The sequence below is a fragment of the Chenopodium quinoa genome, unplaced genomic scaffold (assembly GCF_001683475.1).
Source record: "Chenopodium quinoa cultivar QQ74 unplaced genomic scaffold, ASM168347v1, whole genome shotgun sequence".
NCBI classification, from domain to species: domain Eukaryota; kingdom Viridiplantae; phylum Streptophyta; class Magnoliopsida; order Caryophyllales; family Amaranthaceae; genus Chenopodium; species Chenopodium quinoa.
In genome coordinates, this window is record NW_018742329.1 from 6,621,461 (window position 1) to 6,642,951 (window position 21,491).

The 21,491-nt window shown below is 35.3% G+C and overlaps 5 protein-coding genes and 1 long non-coding RNA gene across 6 annotated transcripts; 3 read left to right on the forward strand and 3 right to left on the reverse strand.

Annotated features, from left to right (window-relative positions):
* Nucleotides 1-3,967: 3,967 nt before the first annotated feature.
* On the forward strand, nt 3,968-6,390 carry LOC110691084 (plant-specific TFIIB-related protein PTF2-like). The gene has a single exon (XM_021868019.1). The coding sequence runs from the start codon at nt 4,014-4,016 to the stop codon at nt 5,625-5,627; it is 1,614 nt and encodes a 537-aa protein (XP_021723711.1). The 5' UTR covers nt 3,968-4,013; the 3' UTR covers nt 5,628-6,390.
* A 2,000-nt stretch (nt 6,391-8,390) lies between these two features.
* LOC110691090 lies at nt 8,391-11,297 on the forward strand. The gene is made up of 3 exons (XR_002505198.1): nt 8,391-8,625; nt 9,685-9,850; nt 10,411-11,297. It is a non-coding gene; the product is annotated as an uncharacterized LOC110691090 (long non-coding RNA).
* Nucleotides 11,298-11,764: 467 nt separating this feature from the next.
* Nucleotides 11,765-13,009, reverse strand: LOC110692092. Its single transcript, XM_021869077.1, has 3 exons — nt 12,567-13,009; nt 12,266-12,452; nt 11,765-12,064 (listed from the first exon to the last, which is right to left on the reverse strand). The coding sequence occupies exons 1-3, from the start codon at nt 13,007-13,009 to the stop codon at nt 11,765-11,767; spliced, it is 930 nt and encodes a 309-aa protein (XP_021724769.1).
* A 36-nt stretch (nt 13,010-13,045) lies between these two features.
* Nucleotides 13,046-14,291, reverse strand: LOC110692098 (zinc finger MYM-type protein 1-like). The gene is made up of 3 exons (XM_021869084.1): nt 14,217-14,291; nt 13,842-13,969; nt 13,046-13,724 (listed from the first exon to the last, which is right to left on the reverse strand). Exons 1-3 carry the CDS (start codon nt 14,289-14,291, stop codon nt 13,046-13,048), a joined length of 882 nt encoding a protein of 293 aa, XP_021724776.1.
* A 62-nt stretch (nt 14,292-14,353) lies between these two features.
* Nucleotides 14,354-15,732, reverse strand: LOC110692106 (cysteine-rich venom protein-like). Its single transcript, XM_021869090.1, has 2 exons — nt 15,538-15,732; nt 14,354-14,602 (listed from the first exon to the last, which is right to left on the reverse strand). Exons 1-2 carry the CDS (start codon nt 15,730-15,732, stop codon nt 14,354-14,356), a joined length of 444 nt encoding a protein of 147 aa, XP_021724782.1.
* A 4,510-nt stretch (nt 15,733-20,242) lies between these two features.
* LOC110691108 (heavy metal-associated isoprenylated plant protein 28-like) lies at nt 20,243-21,453 on the forward strand. Its single transcript, XM_021868044.1, has 3 exons — nt 20,243-20,321; nt 20,781-20,856; nt 21,061-21,453. Exons 1-3 carry the CDS (start codon nt 20,313-20,315, stop codon nt 21,384-21,386), a joined length of 411 nt encoding a protein of 136 aa, XP_021723736.1. The 5' UTR covers nt 20,243-20,312; the 3' UTR covers nt 21,387-21,453.
* The last annotated feature ends 38 nt before the right edge of the window (nt 21,454-21,491 follow it).

Sequence of the window (21,491 nt, forward strand, 5' to 3'; positions counted from 1 at the left end):
AGGGTATATGTTCATTACATTTTAATAGTATGTTCTTTTCATTATAGTTATATGTTCTTCACTTTTCTATATTACGTTCTTTCATGCAAAACGGTTGTACGATGCAGCGTACTGGCGACTTCATGAACCACTGATTGTCATTAGTGTCATCTCCATTATGAGCAAAGCCAGAGTAAGCAATAGAAGTAGGCGGATCATAATCGTAAACTAGCAGGTTCACCCTTGTGCTACGATGATGAAATTGATCAGGTAAGCCTTCGATCATATTAGACTAAAAAGGTTGGGAAGGGGGGCCATATAAAACAGTGTAACCTTCCAAGTCAAACCTCTTATAACACGCTAATATTTTTTTTCTTTGCATCATAAGTAGTGTAAAAACAATGACAAGTACAATGACCCGCCCCTCCACATATTTTGCAGAATTTAAAATTTCCTTCATACCTAAAATTAACCCAAACGGTATTACTCGTTGAGGTAGGAAGAAAATAACCAGGGAGAAAGATCCGGCTCTAAAGGAACATCATCATTTTGGCAATCCATCGATTGAATAGATCCTACATAGCGAAGAGCTTCCACCCCCTATTCATGGTGGAGATGGCTTAGAGGAAGACCTTATACATGTACCCAAAGCTTGGCCATGTTGAAATTGATATCATCAAGTACTAGACCCATATATCCCTTACGAAAAGTAATAACCCTCCCCTCCATGATTGCAGTATGTTGCTGAAGTATAGCGAGAACATCCTTGTCATCAGAGAAGAGGACAACATAATACTGTAAGGAGGGTGTTCCCATCATGGGGGATCTTTCTCCTTAAATGCCCATGGCCCTTTAAAAGCCTAGGACTTTACACTTCTTATGGTGTATTAAGATTTGAATTCCTGACAGTTTAGGGGACCTTGAGCTAGAATTGATCCTATCATCATGCTTTTTTGTAAGAAACAAGTAGGAATCGCCAATGAGTTTTAGGAAACTCATAAACCTCGTTCATGCCTTTCTCCCAAGTAGAGTTCAAGGGATATTTATCACGAATAAGTTTACCCATGCCCAAATTGGTCTACATGAACCAGATGAGTTCGGAAGCGAGGGTACCAAGATAACGTTCCCTAGTACGACCTCTACTAGCTCTTCCTTTATCACAATTTCGTCACCAAACAATTCATGCAACGTGATACCTAAAAACTAAGTTAGTTGATTTTATTTACACGCGTCAATCACATAGGAATTACATTGCAAAAGTAGTTATTCTTATTTAATCAATATTCGTGAAAAGGACAAAAAATAAACAAGATTCGTCTTGGCTTAAGTGATCAATCAACCATTTCAATTCTATACTTTATTTAACGCAAGATACTATGTCGAATTAATTAATTAAAAGGTTCATTTAATGTGATCAAGAAACACTAATTAATTAATTAATGTTATTTTAAACAAGAAAATAATGGTGTTTGATCTAAGTGCTCGGGATACCACTTCTCTTTGCTATATCTTCGTTTAGAACGTTTATGGACTCCTTCTTGTTCAGGAACCTCCACCGTAATAACAAGTATTAAAAGGGGTGAGTGTTTAGGACAAGAGGGTTTGGTAGCAAACAAGCTCACAAAGTTTCTGCCACAGTTTTAGGTTAATTTTTGTCTGTTTGAGCCTCGTATTAAGTCTCTATTTATAGGAAATGGGTGCATTTAGGGTTTTGAGCATTCTGCCGCAGTAGGTGTCGCGCGCATCTGAATGGGTTGCGCGCGACAGCCAGCACAAGTGATTGAAATGCTATGCTATGCGCAGCGCAACTGATGATCTTGCGCGCGGTATTATGGCAAGATTCGATTTTATACTTTTTATGAAATTCTGAATCTTTCGCAAGCGCATCACTAACAGTTGCGCTGAGTGTTGCGCGAAACTGAATAAGTTGTGTGCGCCAGACCAGCGAGACTCATTGAGATGCACGCGGATTTCTCTGCGGCAACATTGATTTTAAACTAGGCACTTCTAAATCCGCCATAATTAGGTTTTAACCTCGAGCTTAAGCCTAATTACGATCAGGCTTAGTTAATTGGACCTTATTTCATTTGTTTTGTGGTTAGTGTAGTCATTTTTGTGTTCTTGGGATTCAATTAGTATCCACAAGTATTCTTCACGTTGATCCAACACGAAGATGGTTTATCGTCATAACACTTCCTGTCGGGACAAGAGACCAAAAGTAGATGTCTACAAATACTTACCAATCTTTTTCACCTTGATTGGTCCTCGTTTGACCCACCTATGATTAACAAGATCTTGTACTACAGATAACGATGGGGGGAGGAACCAAAGAAACAACCAATAGTAGAGCAGTCCCAAATAATATGCTCATCGAGCCTACCAGGGGCAGGACTGTTTCCCAAAATAAGCCAAGTTTAAATTACGCCCAGCTATTACAGTCGTAATCCATACTATAGTAAAGGGGAGCTTTGATGAAAGTACTCTATTTTAGGGTGAGTCGGTGTTGTGCTTAGAGAAAGTACATAAACTTGCGTCTAAGTACCAAGAAGAACGAAGTTTGTGTTTGGCTAATACTTCTTAAAGAAAAAAAAAAAAAACAAAGACCACTTACTACTCGCTATCCTAGTAAAAAGGATATCGCACAAGTTCGGTGAAGGACTAAGTAGAATAGGACACTTGCTTACTTGCCGCTTCGCCGTCACAAAGGAAGTAAGAATAGGGAATGATAACTATTGTGAGAAAGCTTGTACGAAGAAGGAGGAAATCAAACCCCTTTAATGAACAAAAGATAAGGTGAATTAATGGGGAAGGATCTTGTAAACTGAAACTTAATTTGTTGAAGAAAAAGAGGAACCTAGAACTCACTGATCGTGAGAGAAGAACTCTAAATTTAGAGAGAAAAAAACCAGTTACGTTTAAGGTTAAAAATAAATTAAAAGTAAATTAAATTGGATTTACTTATTAAGGTTAAAAAGTTAGAGTTTAAGATAATATATAATTACATAATAATTTAATAAAAATTAATTAAATTGGATTTACTTATTAAGATTAAAAATTTAGAGTTTAAGGGTCTGTTTACATTTACTGAAATGAACTAAACTGAACTGATTGGAGCTGAACTGAACTGAACTGAACTGAATTGAGCTAAAATGAATATTTTATGAGAGAAGGAAACTAAGAGCTGAGCTGAACTGAACTGATTAGAGCTGAACTGGTTTGGACTGAAATTAAGCTGAAGTGAACATGCCCTAAGTATATGTATACTTCTAAGTATTTTACTCCTATACGAAATATAAATAGTGAAAATTAGATTTAAAAATCCCAAATTTAGACGATTTATTTTTAAAAGTCTCAACTCCGCAGTCTGCGTTATTCCTGAAAGATCCTAACTTTCATACACATTTACTTTTAAAGGTCCCAAATGACCATTGGAAATGCTAACTCCTTTTTTTTTTTTTTCTTCTAATTCCACATATCACACTTTAAGTGGTCCAAAAAAAAGTAATTGTTTTGTTTAAAAAAACTAGCCTTTTGGCCCGTACAATGCACGGATTGTTTATAAATATAATATAATATTTTTATTTTATAATAGGTTTTTTATTGAAAAATGAATAGTTTATAAAGGAGAAAAACGAGTTAAAATTAAATGTAATTGTAGAAGATAATAAGTCGGGGGAAAGTGAACCAAACATTCATTCATATATTGAATTAAAGCTAGTGTATTTTTTAAATACGAGAAAGGTTAAATGAGATGACATGTGACATTGGTGAAAAATATATTTACATGTGGCATTATGAGAATGATGGTTTGTGTTTTTAAATAATAAGTATAGAGTATAGATATAGATATAGATATAGATAGATATAGATATGATCCCCCCCTCTTCCGCAAGATGACTTTTCGGGTGGGTTATAAAGCGACATCGTTTTATTCATAAGTGTTAGAAACTCAAAACCTATAAATTCTCAAATTCAGCGTAAATAAAAAAACCCCTAAAAGACACTCTCTCACGTCTCACCTCAATTCTCCATCAATGGCAGCTTGCCGAAGCTGCAAATCCAAGGCACTCGTTACCGATTCTGTCACCGGAGGCACAGTATGCTCATCTTGCGGTATTGTCCAAGATTTTGACGATTACCAGCATACATTCGGCGGTGTTTCCGGCCCTCAAGGCACCTTTGTTCGTGTTGGAACTTCCGGTACCGGTACCGATTACTCTTACAAGGAAAGAAAGCTCTATGAATCAAATCAGATGATTGAGGACATCACATTTCGTCTCAGCTTCGGCGATATCCGAACCCGGGAAGTCAAATCCATGATTAATAAGGTAACTGATGGTGAATTTGGATTAGGTAATTGGTTTTCTGTTCTTGTTGGTGCTTGTTGTTATATTGTTATGCGTCAGGATAATAAAGCATTGCCAATTTCTGAGGTTATTGGGGCTGTGGGTTGTGAATTGTATGAAATGGGGAAAATGGTGAACAGGGTAGTTGGTTTTTTAGGGTTAGAGTTGAAGGAATTTGATTTGGTTGGTTTGTTGGAGAAGATGATTAAAGGGTTTTCTGGCTTTAGTGGGGTTGAGGAGGAGAAGATTGATTTGATGGTGAAACAGGGGATTTTTGTGATACAATGTGCTATTAAGTGGTTTTTGAGTACGGGCCGGAGGCCGGGGCCTGTTGCTGTGGCGGTGTTGGTTTTTGTGGGGGCGGTGAATGGGGTTGAGGTTCGGATTGAGGATGTGGCGAAGGAGATGAATGTGGCGATTAGGACTTGTAAGTTGAGGTATAAGGAGCTTTTGGAAGCAATGGTGGAGGTTGCACAAAATTTGCCTTGGGGGAGTGATGTGAATGTTAAGAATATTGTGAAGAATGCTCCTTTTGTATTGAAGTATATGGAGATGAAGTCGATGGAGGATCGAGGTAGAGAGAAATCAAAGTTTTCAGATGGGAGTCCGGGGTTTGATTTGGGTGATGTAGTTGAGGAGTGTTTGAGTAAGGAAGTTGAGTATAAAGGGATTGATGGTGGTGATAGTGCTGTTGATAATGGCTTGAGATGTTTAAATGGAACAGAAGGATTGGAGAATTTGAAGGTTTCACATGGAGAATTGGCTAAAGTTTACTCAAAGTTCAAGGCTGAGTTTTTGAATCGTAATTTAACGAATAAGAATGATACAGTTGACTATGGAGATAGACTAGGTGGATTAGATGTTGAACTTTTTGATGAGTGGTGGAGTGGGAGGTCAGATATGTGTGAAAAGCTTTTGATGGAGCAGTTGTTGAAGAAAGATGTTGGATTGGATGTGCTTCCACCGTCTTATATTCGTGGTTGTAATGCAGTAAAAAAGAGGCGGGAAAAGATAAGAGAGGCTAAGAGGCGCATCAATAGCATTATCAATCCCCCGATTGTTACATCCAGTAATGCTTTCCTGCATAATGGGTTGGATGCTCAATCATGTAGTAGTGATGATATAAGCACTGTAGAAAATGTTAGTAGCCGAAAGAAGAGGAAGAAAGGTCATGATACTATTGATTGGGAAGATTTTATCATTGAGTCACTCTTGTTGCATCAGGTGAAAGAGGAGGAAATCGAGAAGGGCCATTACAATGCCTTGCTAGGCTTGTATGTGTTTAAATCTGGTCTTGTCTAAAACGAGTTGTTTAGATTCAATCAGGCACTAAGGTGAAATTTTCTTAATACTGTTACTAGGTCATTTTTGGGGTAAATTGTATAGCAACTATAAGATTGTGTCTATGGACATATGGTGTAGGGGAAGTTTTCTGACAAATTAAGCTTTCATATCCAATTTATAAACAAATTAAGATTGTCAATTTTTTTTCTGTACAATACGTTCATGTTTCTTGGCGTATGACTCTTTGCAACTGCTTACTGCTGTTATGCCTGAATACATCATATCTCTTCGTCAACTACCAATGTCCTGATTTAAAGTCTAGGGATGTGGTTTTCAAGACCTAGGTTGAATTCCACTAACATCATTTTCCTTTTGTGATTCTCTACCAAATTAGAAATCTAGCCTTTGTTGAGTATCGGATTACTATTTTGTAGTGGATTTTATCTCATGTATGAGGGGGAAGCGTCATATTTTTAAGTGTTACTATCTTGCTATGAAAGATTTTTTCAGGAGTGATGCATTTCCACTGAGTAAAAAGGGGAAGATAAAGCATATTTTGATCCAGTCAAGCATATAAAGCATGTATTTTTGATCCAGTTAGATCCTTGAAGCTTGATGTTCTTCGGGTTCTTTAGCTCTAGTCTTTATATTTTTAAACTTGGGACGTTGATATTGGTTTTACTATTTTTTGTAATGAATCTGCACTCCTATTAAGAGAGAATAGCAGCTATTGATGATAATACTGATGTCTGTAAATCTGTAATGGAAGCTCAGAGATTATTGTTAAATCAACTCAACACAGTTGTTTTGTTGATGATTCTATCATTTATTTTGCTATAAGGAGATATGAAGAGCATAATTTAAAATTTTACTGTCTTGATGATAGCTATTACAATATTGAAATATCTTGAAGGATCAATTTTGCATGTTTTGATCTGTATCTAAATGCTGGAATTGCTCATCTTAGAAAATCATGAAGTTGAAATTAAGTGTAATAAACCTTATCCTCTTTGTCTCCTTGGTCTTTCAAAGCTTTGGCTTATTGATCAAGATTATGTTTTCAGGGTGAATGATAGCTGGCAAAATCAAAGGTTTAAGTCTCATGCAATGAGTACTACAGCTGGAAATAAACCGTCTTCAGTCGTCAATGGAGAACGCGGGCCTGATCATCTTCTTGTACTTGTTCATGGCATCATGGCTAGGTATATGTTATTGGAATCTTTTAAATATTTAAGGAGGTTTAAACTTTGCGATTTTGACTTTTTTTTTTTAATTTTAATTTTTATTTTTTTAAATAACTTTGAGCATCTGTCCTTAAGTCTCAATAATGTGACAATTTGCTAGTTTTTAGGTTTCCATGAAAATATTCTTAAAAAAAAAAAGGTTTCTATGCAAATAGATAATTTTTCTATGATTCTTACATTCATTAGGTATGACATACACGTATGCTTGACTCTGATTCTACCGTCTTAATGATCAAGAAGTTCATGCTTAGATAATGTTGTACTTCTATCCTTGTGGTGCGGCTTAGCAATCAAGAATGTGAATCTGTTCCTTAATCTAGTTTCTTCGAACTACAAATTTGTTATATAGTGGGAATTTTTGTTTATACTTCCTCCGTTCTTTTATTATTGCACCACTTGCCTTTTTAGGAAGTTTCACAAATATTGCACCATTTCCTCTTTTGGAAAAAAATTATTTGTGTTCACACTACAAATACCCAACATATCCTTGCATTTTCATACTTACTTTTTAGTTTATCAATATATCACATGGGCAATTTTGTATTTTTACCTTTCTCTCTCTTACTTTTTTCCACTACCAAAATATTTATACCCAACCCATATGGTGCAATAATAAAAAAACGGAGGAAGTATGATTCATGATAAAATTTTAGCTTAGCTACCAACCTCTTAGGATGACGTTCTACTTTTGTTCTTAGAGCAGCCCAAGTGATTGGACATATTTTGAAGCGGAATTGAAGAAGCAATTGGGAAGAAATTTCTTGATTTATGGTGTGTTTATCTTCTTCTCTTACCTAGCATGCCACTTTATTATTATTTTTTTTTTTTTTTGGTTGAAATGTACTTTATTGTGAACGGTGAAGAGTCTCTTAAATCTTTACTCTCTTCTAGTTTTGGGATAATTGCTATAAGTGCATCTTGGCTAGGTGTATTGGAGGTACAATTTTAATTAGGCATAGCACAAATATTATGTTTGATGTACCCTACTGCATTGCTTGTCCTTGTGATTGTATAATTTCTATGTTGGGATTTACAAAGTACTAGAAGGATCTGCTAGGATGCAAATATGAAGAGAATTTCTTTAATTAGAATGTGATGTGCCACTTCAGTTTGTCAAAGAATATTAAGTAGTCGTTTGCTGTTAAAAAAACATGCTTTATGCGTCTGTAATACCCTAGTCGCTTCAGTGTTGTCATCCTTTGTCAAACTTGTTCTCTGATTTTATTTTACATTATTTTATGGAGCAATCTTCGATTTTAACATTTTCATTTAAACAAATCCCCGATAATTTTTTATAGGTGCTGTGGTCAAATAGTTTGTTTTTTGGAGTCCATTTGTTATTATTTATTATTCTTAGTTCGAATGCTTAAACTGCTCTTTCTCTTTCTAATATCTTCAGCAAGTTCATCAAATACCTTCACTAAAACCTTTGGCGGTATTGATGGGGCTGGGAAACGTTTGGCTGAGGAGGTGAGCTTTGAATACATCTCTTGCTATGTTTATAGTTTTTCATAAGTATTTTCCTTGAAACTAGTTCATTATGCTTAACAGAGTGTCTAAAGAAAATTTCCTTTTTAGCCCATTCTCTTGGTGGCTTGTTTGCTCGATATGCGGTAGCTGTCCTTTACACACCAAATAACTTGGCTGATGGAGATCTAAATGATGCTTCAATAGCAGGCCGCTCAACAAAGCATGGTTTAATTGCTGGATTGGAACCTATAAATTTTATTACACTAGCTAGTCCACATCTTGGAGTAAGAGGGAGGAATCAGGTCAGTCCTCTTGAAAGCTAGCCAATTTTGTATTTCTGTTCTGTATCATATGTTCATGTTTTCGATAGTTCCTTAGCAGCTTATGCTGTAGTTTGTTTTACTGCATAGATTCAATTTCATGTGAAGGCTGAATGTGTGTCAAGCATATCATTAAGAAAGTTGCTTATGCTATAGGGACATTGCTTGCCTTGGTCAATTGTCATAGATATTGAATTAGAAAACAAATGTTAACTGCATAAAAGAGTCTTTGATACACTATCATATTGTTATAAATTGCTTGACATTTTTTTATTGTAAGGGGTTAGGGAGCAAAGTGCAAATCTCATGTCTGCAATGGCAGAGATGTTTTCCATACTTTAATGGAAGGCTTCGATTGCTTTGGTACATTTCCATGAATAGGGGGCAGAGGATACATGATGTGTGTGTTTGAGATTATGTTAATTGCATAGCTGAAATCTATCCTAGTAATTACTTTTGTGCTCTTTAGGGATTAGTGTGGCTAGTATGACAATTTTCATAATACTAGGGCGGCTAACGCGCGCGCGCACACACACTATTCTTAATAGTTCAAAAAAGAGGCAATTTACATTAATGAGGTCAAATAAGTAAATAAACATTTTTGAGGGTATAATTGTCAAAATACTATTCATAAGAGTTATCTCAAATTTTTATAAGGTAGAGATAGGGGAATTTGCCTTATGGACCGTTTATCACATATGACTCTTTTAGTCTAGAAGAGGTGTATACTGTATAGAGGCCCTCTCAGACAGCCAAAACTACACCTCTTCTAGAGATTATCAATCAGAAATAGAATTAAATACTGTCTTAAGTTGTGGAGGCCTTCTCAGACAATCCAAACTCACCTTTTTTCAACATTACTGACCAGCAAGAGAGTTCAATATTTTCTTAAATTTGCGTATGTGATTAATCAGGAACGTGAAGATGAAAGGGAAGAAAACTGAAAAAATGACAGCATTTAATGGTACACGTACACCTTTATTAGAAATTAATGCTCAGCAGCTCTCCAAGAGACTTAAAGATGCATATGTGATGAAACAGGTACGTGAAGGCTGAAGGGAAGGAACCTGAAATTAAAAAAATAAATAAATAAAAAAAAAAACGAATGGTTTCACAATGCTGGTACTGGTGTTGTAAAACATGTTGCTGACAGCCTGAAGCAGCAAGAATCTTCATATCTCACGGCCAACTTATAGCACTGGGAATTGTAAGTACTCTAAATGCCCTTCAAAGCTGACCCAAGACCAATAATATAGTGGGAATGTGGGATTTCTAACCGCATGGATGCTAATTAGAAGTTGGTCCATGTAGACTTGTGTCCTTTTCTTTAGTGTATTTCTTACCTTAAGTGTTTTGCATTTAGCTTGTTGGCTACTAGGCCTACTATATGTGTGTAAATTGTAGAGTTGCAGAGTGAGGTTCATGGTATTCTATGGATATTGTCTCCTTTTCTCTGGTTCTAATCACACCTCTTATCCTCAGAAGAAAGTATGATAACATACCGAGTAATGAACATATACTAATTTGGTGCTACTCTTGCTCTAATCTGTGCGATTTCCTTCTTGAATGGGATGCTATGTGCATTTGTAATTTTGTGTGTGCTTAAGTCCCTGTTTGCATTCAACCATATGATGAAATTCACCGTTGGTATCACAAGCCAATTATGAGATAATATCTTTCCATAAGCCTGTGAATGGCTGGGTGTTAGGGAAATTTTAGCTCAGAACATGAGCTATCCAAGTAACTATCACTCTCTTGCTCTTGCAGGTCGATGTATGCAGTAACACGTGAGCTACGGTGCTAGTTTTTTAACGTCTTTTGAGCCTAAAATGTACCTATACTAAAGGCAGAGGCGACACGACTGTACACTGATTCATTCTTTAGGTCCATTTGGGGAAAATCTATTCTGGGGTTCAGGGAAACGGTGGATGGCAAAGGATGCAGTCGCGTGGCAGAGAAGCAATGGTATAACTACGATAACAACAGTTGTAGCAGTGGATATGCCTGTGGGCACTACACCCAAGTTGTGTGGAAGCAAACCAAAATGGTTGGATGCTCCAAAATAATATGTGACAGCGGGAATTCATTCATTACCTGCGAGCATGGGCGGAGCCATGTGAGGACAAGTGGGGACCATTGTCCCCCCACTTTCAAAAAAAAAATCAGAGAATTTTTTTTTTTAAAAAAAAAACACAAAGAAATTAATCAGCAAGTACATCACGTGGGCTAAAGAGAAAGAAGAAAAGAAAAAAAGGGAGGAAAGAGAAAAGTTTGAATATTGAAAAACCTAAGAGAGAGAAAGTAGATCTTGCACCACCAAGTGACCAAGGCACCGCCCACCGAGGCAGCGACTGTTGGAATTTCCACCGCCACTGCGCCCCTACAGTCCAGCCCCGCTGCTCCGGCATACGGCAGCCCACACAGCAAGTTTTTTTTTTCTTCTAATTTTTATCTTAGATTATAAAAAAAATTAAAGAATTAGTTTATGAGTAATTGTGTTTATGTAATCATGTTTTTGAATTAATTTGTGATTTAGTTTATTTGTTATTAGTTTGTGAATTGAATTGTGATTTTGTGAATTATTTGGTGAGTATGGTGAATGGAAGATTGAAATTTTGAAAGTAGACAAGTAGTTTGTGATTTTGTGAATTTAATTAATATGTAAATTAGTTTGTAACTTTGTGTATTGAATTAGTTTGTGAATTTTTTTTTAGATTTTGGATGCTTATTGTTAAAAAAAAATAATTATTGAATATTGAAACTTAATTTTTAAATGAATTAGGATATGCCAAGTTCTATAAGCAAGTTAGGACTATGGGAAAACAAGCGGATCTTCGCAGCGGCAGACTTAGAAACTTGACAAAAGGGGGACAATTTCGATAATTCAACTAACATCAACCTGTTTTAAAAAAACGGGTACACAATACAAATAATTTTGGTACATACTTGTTTAATACTAAAAAGTTATAATCCCAAAATCCATTGAATAATACAATTCGGTTACATACTACTAAAATATCCTCCGAGTCTTCATTCTTTGAAATAGATCAATAATATCTTCATCGGGGACTTGCAAACACACTTCTTTCTCAATGAAAGTAACCAAACAATAATTCATAAGTTAATCACCCATACTATTTCTCAATTTATTTTTGATATATGTCATTGCCGAAAAGACTTTTTCAACACTTGCCGTAGTAACAGGAAGAATCAACATTAACTTGATAAGCAAATGAATAAGAGGATAAGTCTCATGCAACTTGTTTTTTACAAGCATCTTTGAAAGAGAATTAATGTCATGCAAATCTAGAAAATTTTCATCATCTAACATGACTTGCTTGAACACTTCAAGTTGATCATCAACACTCAACAACTCATTATGTGAAAAGTCTTTGGGGTACAAAGAAGCAAGTTTAAGCACCTTGTAAAAAAAAAAGGACAAGTATTAAAATATAATAACAATAAAACAAGTATTAATACTACCTCCGTTACATATTATTTGCAACGATTTGACATAAAGTAGAGAGAAAAAATGTCTAATCGTTGCAAATAATATGAAACAGAGGTAGTATATAATAACAATAAGACAAGTATCTTTTATATAAGAGGTTAGCTTTTGTACCTTTTCTTTGTCAAATGATGAAAAATTATCCATAGGACTTAAGTTAGCCAAGCAAGTAAGTAGCTCCTTGTTCTTCTCATTAAACCGATTATCAAGTTCTTGAAGATGCAAATCAATCACTTCCAATAAAATAATTCCAACACGAAAATGATGTTCATTTGTAGCTTTCTCAACAAAACGTCTTGATCTTCCATGTGGAACATAATTAGCCTCTATATTAGGAACATCAATTTTGTGTTTATTACAAAATGGAGTTACTTTTTAAAAGAGAATATCCCAACCTTGTTCCCTTATTTATAACACTTTTGTTGTAGAAGAAACAAGTCTAATGACATTAACAATATCTTGTTCTTTTCTTTGCAAATCAATGCACAAATCATTAGTGTATCCAAAAATAGTCAACATCAAGTGAGCCATGAAAGAAACAAGTCTAATGACATTAACAATATCTTGTTCTTTTCTTTGCAAATCAATACACAAATCATTAGTGTATCCAAAAATAGTCAACATCAAGTGAGCCATGAAAATAAAATCAAATGATTCTAACGAACCCAACACAGTTTGAGCTTTGAAATTATTCTCCGATAAACCATGTTTGCCAATGTGCATAAGTACCTCGACAATTGCAGAAAACAAGGAGATAATGTTAAGAACACATTTGGAATAAGATCCCCAACATGTATCTCCAGATCTTTTCAAACCAACTTCTTGATTTAATCCCGAACCACTATCAATTTCCCTCATTTCTAATGCTTGAGCAACCTTTTGAGCTTGACTTTTTCAAATCATTTCTCTTCTTTTACAAGAAGCCCCAATTACATTCAACAAGTTTGTAGTAATTTCAAACACCCAACCACAATTATCATTTTTTTTAGCAACGACAACAAGAGTCAATTGAAGTTGATGTGCAAAACAATGAATGTAATAAGCTCTAGGAATGCCATTCATAATCAAAGTCTTAAGCACATTTATTTCACCTTTCATGTTACTAGCCCCATCATATCCTTGACCTCTAATCATTGATGGAATCGAGTTGTGTTCCATAAGCAAAGAGATTATTGCATTTTTTAAAGAAGAAGCGATAGTATCACCAACATGAACAATGCCTAAAAATCTTTCCATTACCGCTCCACTTTTTCTATCAACAAAACGCAAAACAAGAGCTAATTGTTCTTTTTGGGACACATCACTTGAATCATCCGCCAATATTGCAAAGTAATCATCACCAACCTCTTCTATTATACGCCTAGTTGTTTCTTTGGCACAACAAGTTATAATGTCTTTTTGAATCTTAGGAAAAGTCAATACATAATTTTTAGGAGCATTTTCTAGAGTATGATTTTTAACTTCCTCCACTTTTCCCCTTAGCCATTTCAAAAGTTCAAGGAAATTACCCCGATTGTATGACTCCTCACTTTCAAGATGCCCACAAAATGCCAAACCTTGCCCCAAAAGAAATCTCAAACATGTTAATCATGCTTTCAAACGAATATGATATTTTTGAATTTGTGCTTCACTTGCATTGTCAAATATTTTGACAATTGATTTTTTTTCCCTCTCTCTTAGATTCACATACTTCTCATAAGCAACATTATGAGCACTATTCACTCCACCAACATGCTTATCAAACCTCTCCGGTTTATTCCATGCTCTAAATCCTCCATTAACAAATGCATCACCGTCATAATTATTTTCAACTTCATGCTTGAACAAGTAACATACAAAACAAAATGCGACATATTTTGAAATACTATATTCAAGCCAATTTCTTTTATTAAACCACTTCACACTAAAACGACGTTTTTCGGAGCATTGTCTTTGAGGGAAATTATGATTTTTTGGTTGACAAGGTTTTTTAAGAATGTAGGCTCTCCTCACCGGATTTCTTTGAATTGGGGGATAGTCCATTATGTCCATTCTTAGTCCCGGATCATGAGGAAGAAGGTTCAACATCATAAGCCAATTCCTCTTCTTCCTCCTCTTCCTCTACCTCAAACGATTCATTACTAGTACTTGAATCTCCCATTTCTATATCCACATCAAATTCTTCATTCACATCATTCACATCAATTGGTCCATCCACATCATTCACATCAATTGGTCATCGACATCATTCACGTCAATTGGTTCATCCACATCATTCACATCAATTGGTTCATCCATATCAATTGGTTCAATACTAATGCTTTCATTTTGCATATAATGATTATGAGGTGTCTCACTTTGTGTGGGTGAAGAACAAGAATTATATTGTGATTTCAAATTTTTAAATAACATTTGACGAAGATCCACTTGTTTTCCCATTGTCCTAAACTTGCTTGAAGAACTTGACATATCCTAATTCATTTAAAAATTAAGTTTCAATATTCAATAATCATTTTTTTTAACAATAAGCATCCAAAATCTAAAAAACCAAATCACAAACTAATTCAATACACAAAGTTACAAACTAATTTACATACTTCCTTTGTTTTCTTATACTTGGAACAGTTTGACTTTTACACTATTTATGTACTCTACTTTGACTAGCTTTGACGATTTATAGCTAAGAAAAAATATAGTCATGTGGGATCTTGTTAGATTCGTCTCGGTTTATATTATTTTAATATCTAACATTTACAATTTTTACATATTTAATAATTAAAGATATAAACGATTGAAATAATGCATCGACAAGCGTGAAAAGAGAAGTGTTGCAAGTAAATAAAAACAGAGGAAGTATTAATTAAATTCACAAAATCACAAACTACTTGTCTACTTTCAAAGTTTCAATCTTCCATTCACCATATTCACCAAATAATTCACAAAATCACAATTCAATTCACAAACTAATAACAAATAAACTAAATCACAAATTAATTCAAAAATATGATTACATAAACACAATTACTCATAAACCAATTCTTTAATTTTTTTATAATCTATGATAAAAATTAGAAAAAAAATAACCTGCTGTGTGGGCTGCCGCCTGTCGGAGTAGCGGGGCTGGACTGTAGGGGCGCGGTGGCGGCGGAAATTCCGGTAGTCGCTGCCTCGGTGGTCGGTGCCTTGGTCACTTGGTGATGCAAGATCTACTTTCTCTCTCTTAGGTTTTTCAATATTCAAACTTTTCTCTTTCCTCCCTTTTTTTCCTCCATTTTTTTATTTTCTTCTTTCTTTTAGCCCACGTGATGTACTTGCTGATTGATTTCTTTCTTTTTTTAAAAAAAAAAAAAAAAAAATTCTGATTTTGTTTTTGAAAGTGGGGGGACAATGGTCCCACTTGTCCTCACGTGGGTCCGCCCATGCTCGCAGGTAATGAATGAATTCCCGCTGTCACATATTATCTTGGAGCATCCAGCCATTTTGGTTTGCTTCCATACAACTTGGGTGTAGTGCCCACAGACATATCCACTGCTACAGTTGTTGTTATCGTAGTTATACCATTGCTTCTCTGCCACCCATGTTGCGATTGCATCCTTTGCCATCCACCGTTTCCCTGAACCCCATAATAGATTTTCCCCGAATGAACCTAAAGAATAAATCAGTTTACAGTCTTGTCGCCTCTACCTTGAGTATATCTTGGCATATTTAGCAAGCAAATTTTCCCACTTCAGAGGCGACACCCCCACTGCTTGTCTGGCAGCATTATGCCCTTCTAGGACCTCGTTTATGAATTCTGTCTGGTTACACTTTGCTTTAGCAGGTGTGACTTGGATCAGGATGATTAGTATTGAGATGGATAAAAATAGTGGGGTTAGGATCTGCATAGTTTTTGCCATTTTAAGCTTTTGACTACTGAATAATATGAATTATTTGGGTTTAATGTCTGCAAATGAGTCTTATTTATAGAGATTACAGAATTCTTAATACTTCCTCCGGTCCAATTTACTCGCAACAAAGGGGTATCATTTGTGAGACATAAAATATTCCTTTGTTGCGAGTAAATTGGACCGGAGGTAGTAGGATATTGCCTTTAAAGATAGTTTGAATTACTGTATTTTATTGTAGATTGAATGAAGTTGTTTGCTGAGAAATGTGCATGATAATTCCTGTTTATATAATGGCTTGACATTGAATCATAGACATGGATTTTACATTAGTTGATTGTAGCTTAAACTGCTTCAAAGAGACTAGCAAGACTTGGACAAATTTAAACAAATATTAAGTTAACTTTATGGCACAGAAAATGAATTGACATTCATTATAAGAGTTGCGCTTTTCTTACACAGAGAAACAATTGAACCATAAACATTCACGCATTCATTCAACAAATAATTACGCATAGCTTAGGTTGAGGTGTGGGCTTTGGAGTAGTGGCATTGCTCCCACCTCGTATCCTTGAGCTCTAGGGATCAAGCCTCATGGGACTTATTTGAGGGATTTCGCTTATTCCCCCCCCCCCCTCAAATGAGCCCCCTATCTTTTCTACTCCCTCAATCTGTTTCTTAATTGTTTTATTCCATAATTGTCTAGCAAGCTAGGTTAATTAAGATATTAACCTAATTTGTCTTCAAAAAAAAATGTAACTAGCCTAATTTAGATATTATCTTTATAAAAACCCTTGGTTGATTTATTATTAACTACAATAATTGCATTACCACCTTCTCTTAACAATTTAACATACTACCTCCGTCACACGTTAAGTGCAACAAAGGGGTGTGCACATTTCCCAAGAAAAAAATGGAAAGAGTGATTAAATAACATAAGTGCATGTGATTAGTTTGAGGAGAGAGAAAATTGGGTCCCATTATTCCTTGGTTTGCTTTTAATAAGTCTGCCAAAAGTTTTTGGGGGAAAAGATTTCCCGCCCCACTTTTCACCAATTTTGCCCAGAAATGTTGCAGTGGACAAGCATATTTTAGAGGAGGCAATCCACTATCTTAGTGAAAGGTTCAGGCCATCAGATCGACCAAATGACACAAATGCAGAACAAGAAGCAGGAAATGAAGAAGGAAGGAATGAAGTGGATGCAGACTGAATGCAGCAATACAGATTGCCATTTTGAACCACATTTTGTGCAGGTAATAGTTATAGGGACTCCTTATAATGTGGTTATGTGTTTATGCCCTTTTGTATGTACAACTAAGAAAAGGCATGGAAGATAATCAAGTTAATTACAAGTTGTAACATTTGTTGATTGCCACATGTAACCACATTTTATGAATGTAATTAGTCTAGGGCCCCTTAGTAAAATTTGCTATGTGGTTATGCCATCTATTGTGTGTAATTAAACTAATGGCATGTAAGGCAATCAAGTAGGGACTCTTGATGTTTAATCTGATTCTATGTGTGTGTGTGCCTTTTTTGTTTAAAGCATTTCCATCAGAAGGTAAATTTTTTTTTTAGTACATGAGTCATGGTTTGTTACCTCAAACATCAAATGATACACAATTTAATGGAGCAAAATCAAACACATGAACCATTCTGTTAATTGAGTCCCTTCATCATCTGGAAGTCTACATAAACTGATCTCTCAACTAAGTATCACTGAGATCAATCAACCAAAATAGGACTGACATGCATTACAATGACCTCCCCAATTCAATGAAACACATGCATACAAGGCAACATTCATCATTCATCAATCAGCCATCTCCATATTCATCAACATTCATGAACCACAAAAGGCAACCATATTCACAATGTGAAACAGAAAAGGCAACCATATCCACAATATCACCAGAAAAGCCAACCATATTCACAACAAAAACCACAAAAGACAATCATATTCACAATGTGAAACAGAAAAGACAACCATATCCACAATATCACCAGAAAAGCCAACCATATTCACAACAAAAACCACAAAAGGCAACCATATTCATAATGTGAAACAGAAAACACAACCATAGACACAATATCAAATAAAAAAGCCAACCATATTCACAATATCAACCAAAATAGCCAACCATATCCACAATATCAACCAGAAAACCACAACCATATTCACAATATCACCAGAATAGCCAACCATATTCAAAATAGGAGCAACATCCATAATCATCACAATTGGGACTCATAGCAAGATGATCTCATTGTAGCAATATCAATAACAATAAAGCAAAACATGTATTGAAGAATATAACAACCAGAGCTAGCATAGATTTCAAGCAACAAAGGGACTCATATAATCAGAAACAGAAATTAAATTAGGGTGAAGAAAATTATACGCTGCCCATTCACTGAGAAGGGTGAAATTTCCGATCAAGATGTTTCAGAAAAGCGAGGTAACATGGATCGAATTGGTCCTCATCAACCACAATCCCAGATCTGATCCTTTTGTTGCCATCTTTTGCTTCTTCAGAAGGGAAGATCATTTTGGTTGGGGGATTTTTCATTGTAAAACCATAGTACTCCTCCTCTTCAACAACCTTTCCCTTTTCTTTTACCCCACCCTTTCCCCCTTTCTTCATCTCCTTCCCCTTTCCCCCGTGTTTTCCCCCTCCCTTTCCATCTGAACCTCCCTTCTTCCCGTTGTCCTTTTCATCAACATCACAAATTTTCACCCTTTCCCACTTATCCTCCGCATAATTGTAGCTCTATCTAACCTTCGCGGTTTAAAGGTGGGTCTTGTCGGTTGACAATTGGTACCCTAGAATGGTAGTTCTCTTCCAAATCCACCACAGGATCTTCACCTTTTTCCATCTGAATAGAATTAAGGACCCTTCCCAAACACTCGAAAGAATGGTCAGACAACGCCTCCCTAGCTTCACCGGATCTGTAAAATTGAAAAGGCCAAGGCAAATCATCCTCAAGATACGCAATAAGCTCATCAAGAATATCACGTTCGTCGTCATCATCACAAGCGAAAAACGCATCATGTAAAGGGGTCAAATCAGCCATTTTTAGGGACTCAAGTGTGCACAAACGAGTAGATCAGCGAAATTTCAGAAGAAAAAAAAAAGGAAAAAGCATTGCTTCCGGTCAGATCTGATCGGAAAATCAACAGGGGAAAGTCGAATGGAAGAGAGAGATTGATGGAAGTGAGAGATGGATGGAAGAGAGAGAAAGAGGGGCGTATGGTTGTGGTGAGGGTTTCTGGGTTCATGAGATGAATGAAGATGAATGATGAAGGTGGGAGTTGATTTAATGTGAATTGATTGAATTAAATGTGGGTAGTTGGGAGGGTTGTGTTTTGATTTTGGTGGGAGTCATTTGATAAATTAACTTAGGAATGGGTTCTAATCAAATCTGTAAATTTGTGTTAATTGTGTTTTAAGAAAATTAAGTAAGGGAAGAATTGTAATTTGACAGACAAAATTTTACTATATTAGGAAATTTTCACTTTGTTGCAATTAATGTGTAGCTTCCTTATTTGGAAAATGTTGCACTTAACGTGTAACGGAGGTAGTATATATTCACATATGTAAATTTGACCATTTGGTTCTTTTTTGTATTTAAAATGACGGTGAATTTAATTTGTGTTATAACATATCTTTAAAATATCAATCATTTTATAATTTATAACAAAGATATGTAAAGGTAATAATGATTATATTAACGTGTCAATTCTAAGAAGAATAATAAAATGAAAAATGAAAAATAAATGACAGGGATACTCCTTATGACAGAGATATGTACATGACTAATTTAAACTTTGGTCAAATTTGATTTTCTAGCTTAATTGCTTGACTAAACTTGTTCATAGTCTATAGCACTTTTTCCATGTAATTTCCAATAAGGCTACTATAACTTCAACTTGTTATTTGAAAACAAACATAAAGTTAAATAAATCATGATACTAATACTACTTGCTTCCAAATGAAAAATAAATGACAGGGATACTCCTTATGAACTTATCTAAATGAAATAAGCATAATCCAAACTACTAATATTTGATCTTTTATTGACTCACGAGTGTTATATATTAGCTATTAACTACGTCATTTTCTTGTTCTAGGAAGTAATGTGTGAAAATGGCATGTAATTTACTCTAGCGTGTCAATTTGTTTGCTAATACTATATAAGCTTATATAGTACGAAGTATATGCTTTCATATGCTCTACTTCAATAACTTGCTTCTCAAAAATCATACTTCGTGCTTGAGTTTGGTCAGCGTGTAAAAATGTCATCGGTAAGTTCAAGTCACCTTTCGCTATTTTTTTCTTCTTAAAAGCCTCATACTAATGAAATATGCATCCACTTATAAGGAAGTCCTATTCGTTCTTCCTTCTTTTTATTATGTGGGACTTAAGATGAACAACCCTAACAATATGTATAATAGGCTTGTTTTAGTAGTTTGGTCAAACATATACCCTATATTTCCGACTTTAAATAATAACTTTTGTTACCAAGAAATGATATTCCACAGCGTGTTAGTAAACAATTTGTTAAAAAATAACCCCAAGAGTAAGTTTAATTACGAAGTAGTCCCATATTGAAGAATAGAAGGCGTTTGATTAATATACTAAGGAAATTTTTTTATCTATCACCTATTAGTTTTAGCATGAACTTGAGCTTGTATTTGATTAGACTTTCATGCTCTTTTAATTCAGTTTGTAAAACGTGTGTTCTTTTATCTCTTTTACATCAGATTGTGGAGTTCCGTGTTGGTATTGATTGCACAGGATGCGAGAACAAAGTGAGGAAAGCTCTCCTTAAGTTGGATGGTATGATCCCTTCAATCACTTTTTACTATTTTTAAGGTAAAGAGAAGACTCAAACCAAACTTCAGCCTTACGGTTTTTTGATCCAATTGTGAGGTCCATTATTGGCGGGCCACGCATTTGGAAGTGATGAGGGGAAGTAAGGCAAAAATAATGGAAATAACAACTTTATACCTTATATTTTTTAACAGCATTCGAAAATTTCAGGAGTTAACGATGTTGAAATCGACATACCTATGCAAAAAGTGACCGTAACAGGGTGGGCTGAACAAAAGAAAATACATAAAGCGATCATGAAAACAGGACTTAGAGTTGAACCATGGAAAATGCCTTATAATCCTCAATTTCAAGATTTTAATGAGTTCTATGAACAACACAGGTCCTTCATTTACCGGCCGAATCCTACCTCACACCACAAGAATGGTAACATCGTCCATGAACGTACTTCTGATCCTCTTCCTTTAGTCGATAATGGCGATGATGCATTCATTATGTTCAATGATGATAATCCTAGCGGATGTTCAGTGATGTAGTACAGATTATCCGAAGGGTGTAATGTTGTTCAATATATGAAAACATCAAAGAATAAGTCTCATTTATATAATTTTGTTGTGTGTCGTAAACTTATACCGACCTTA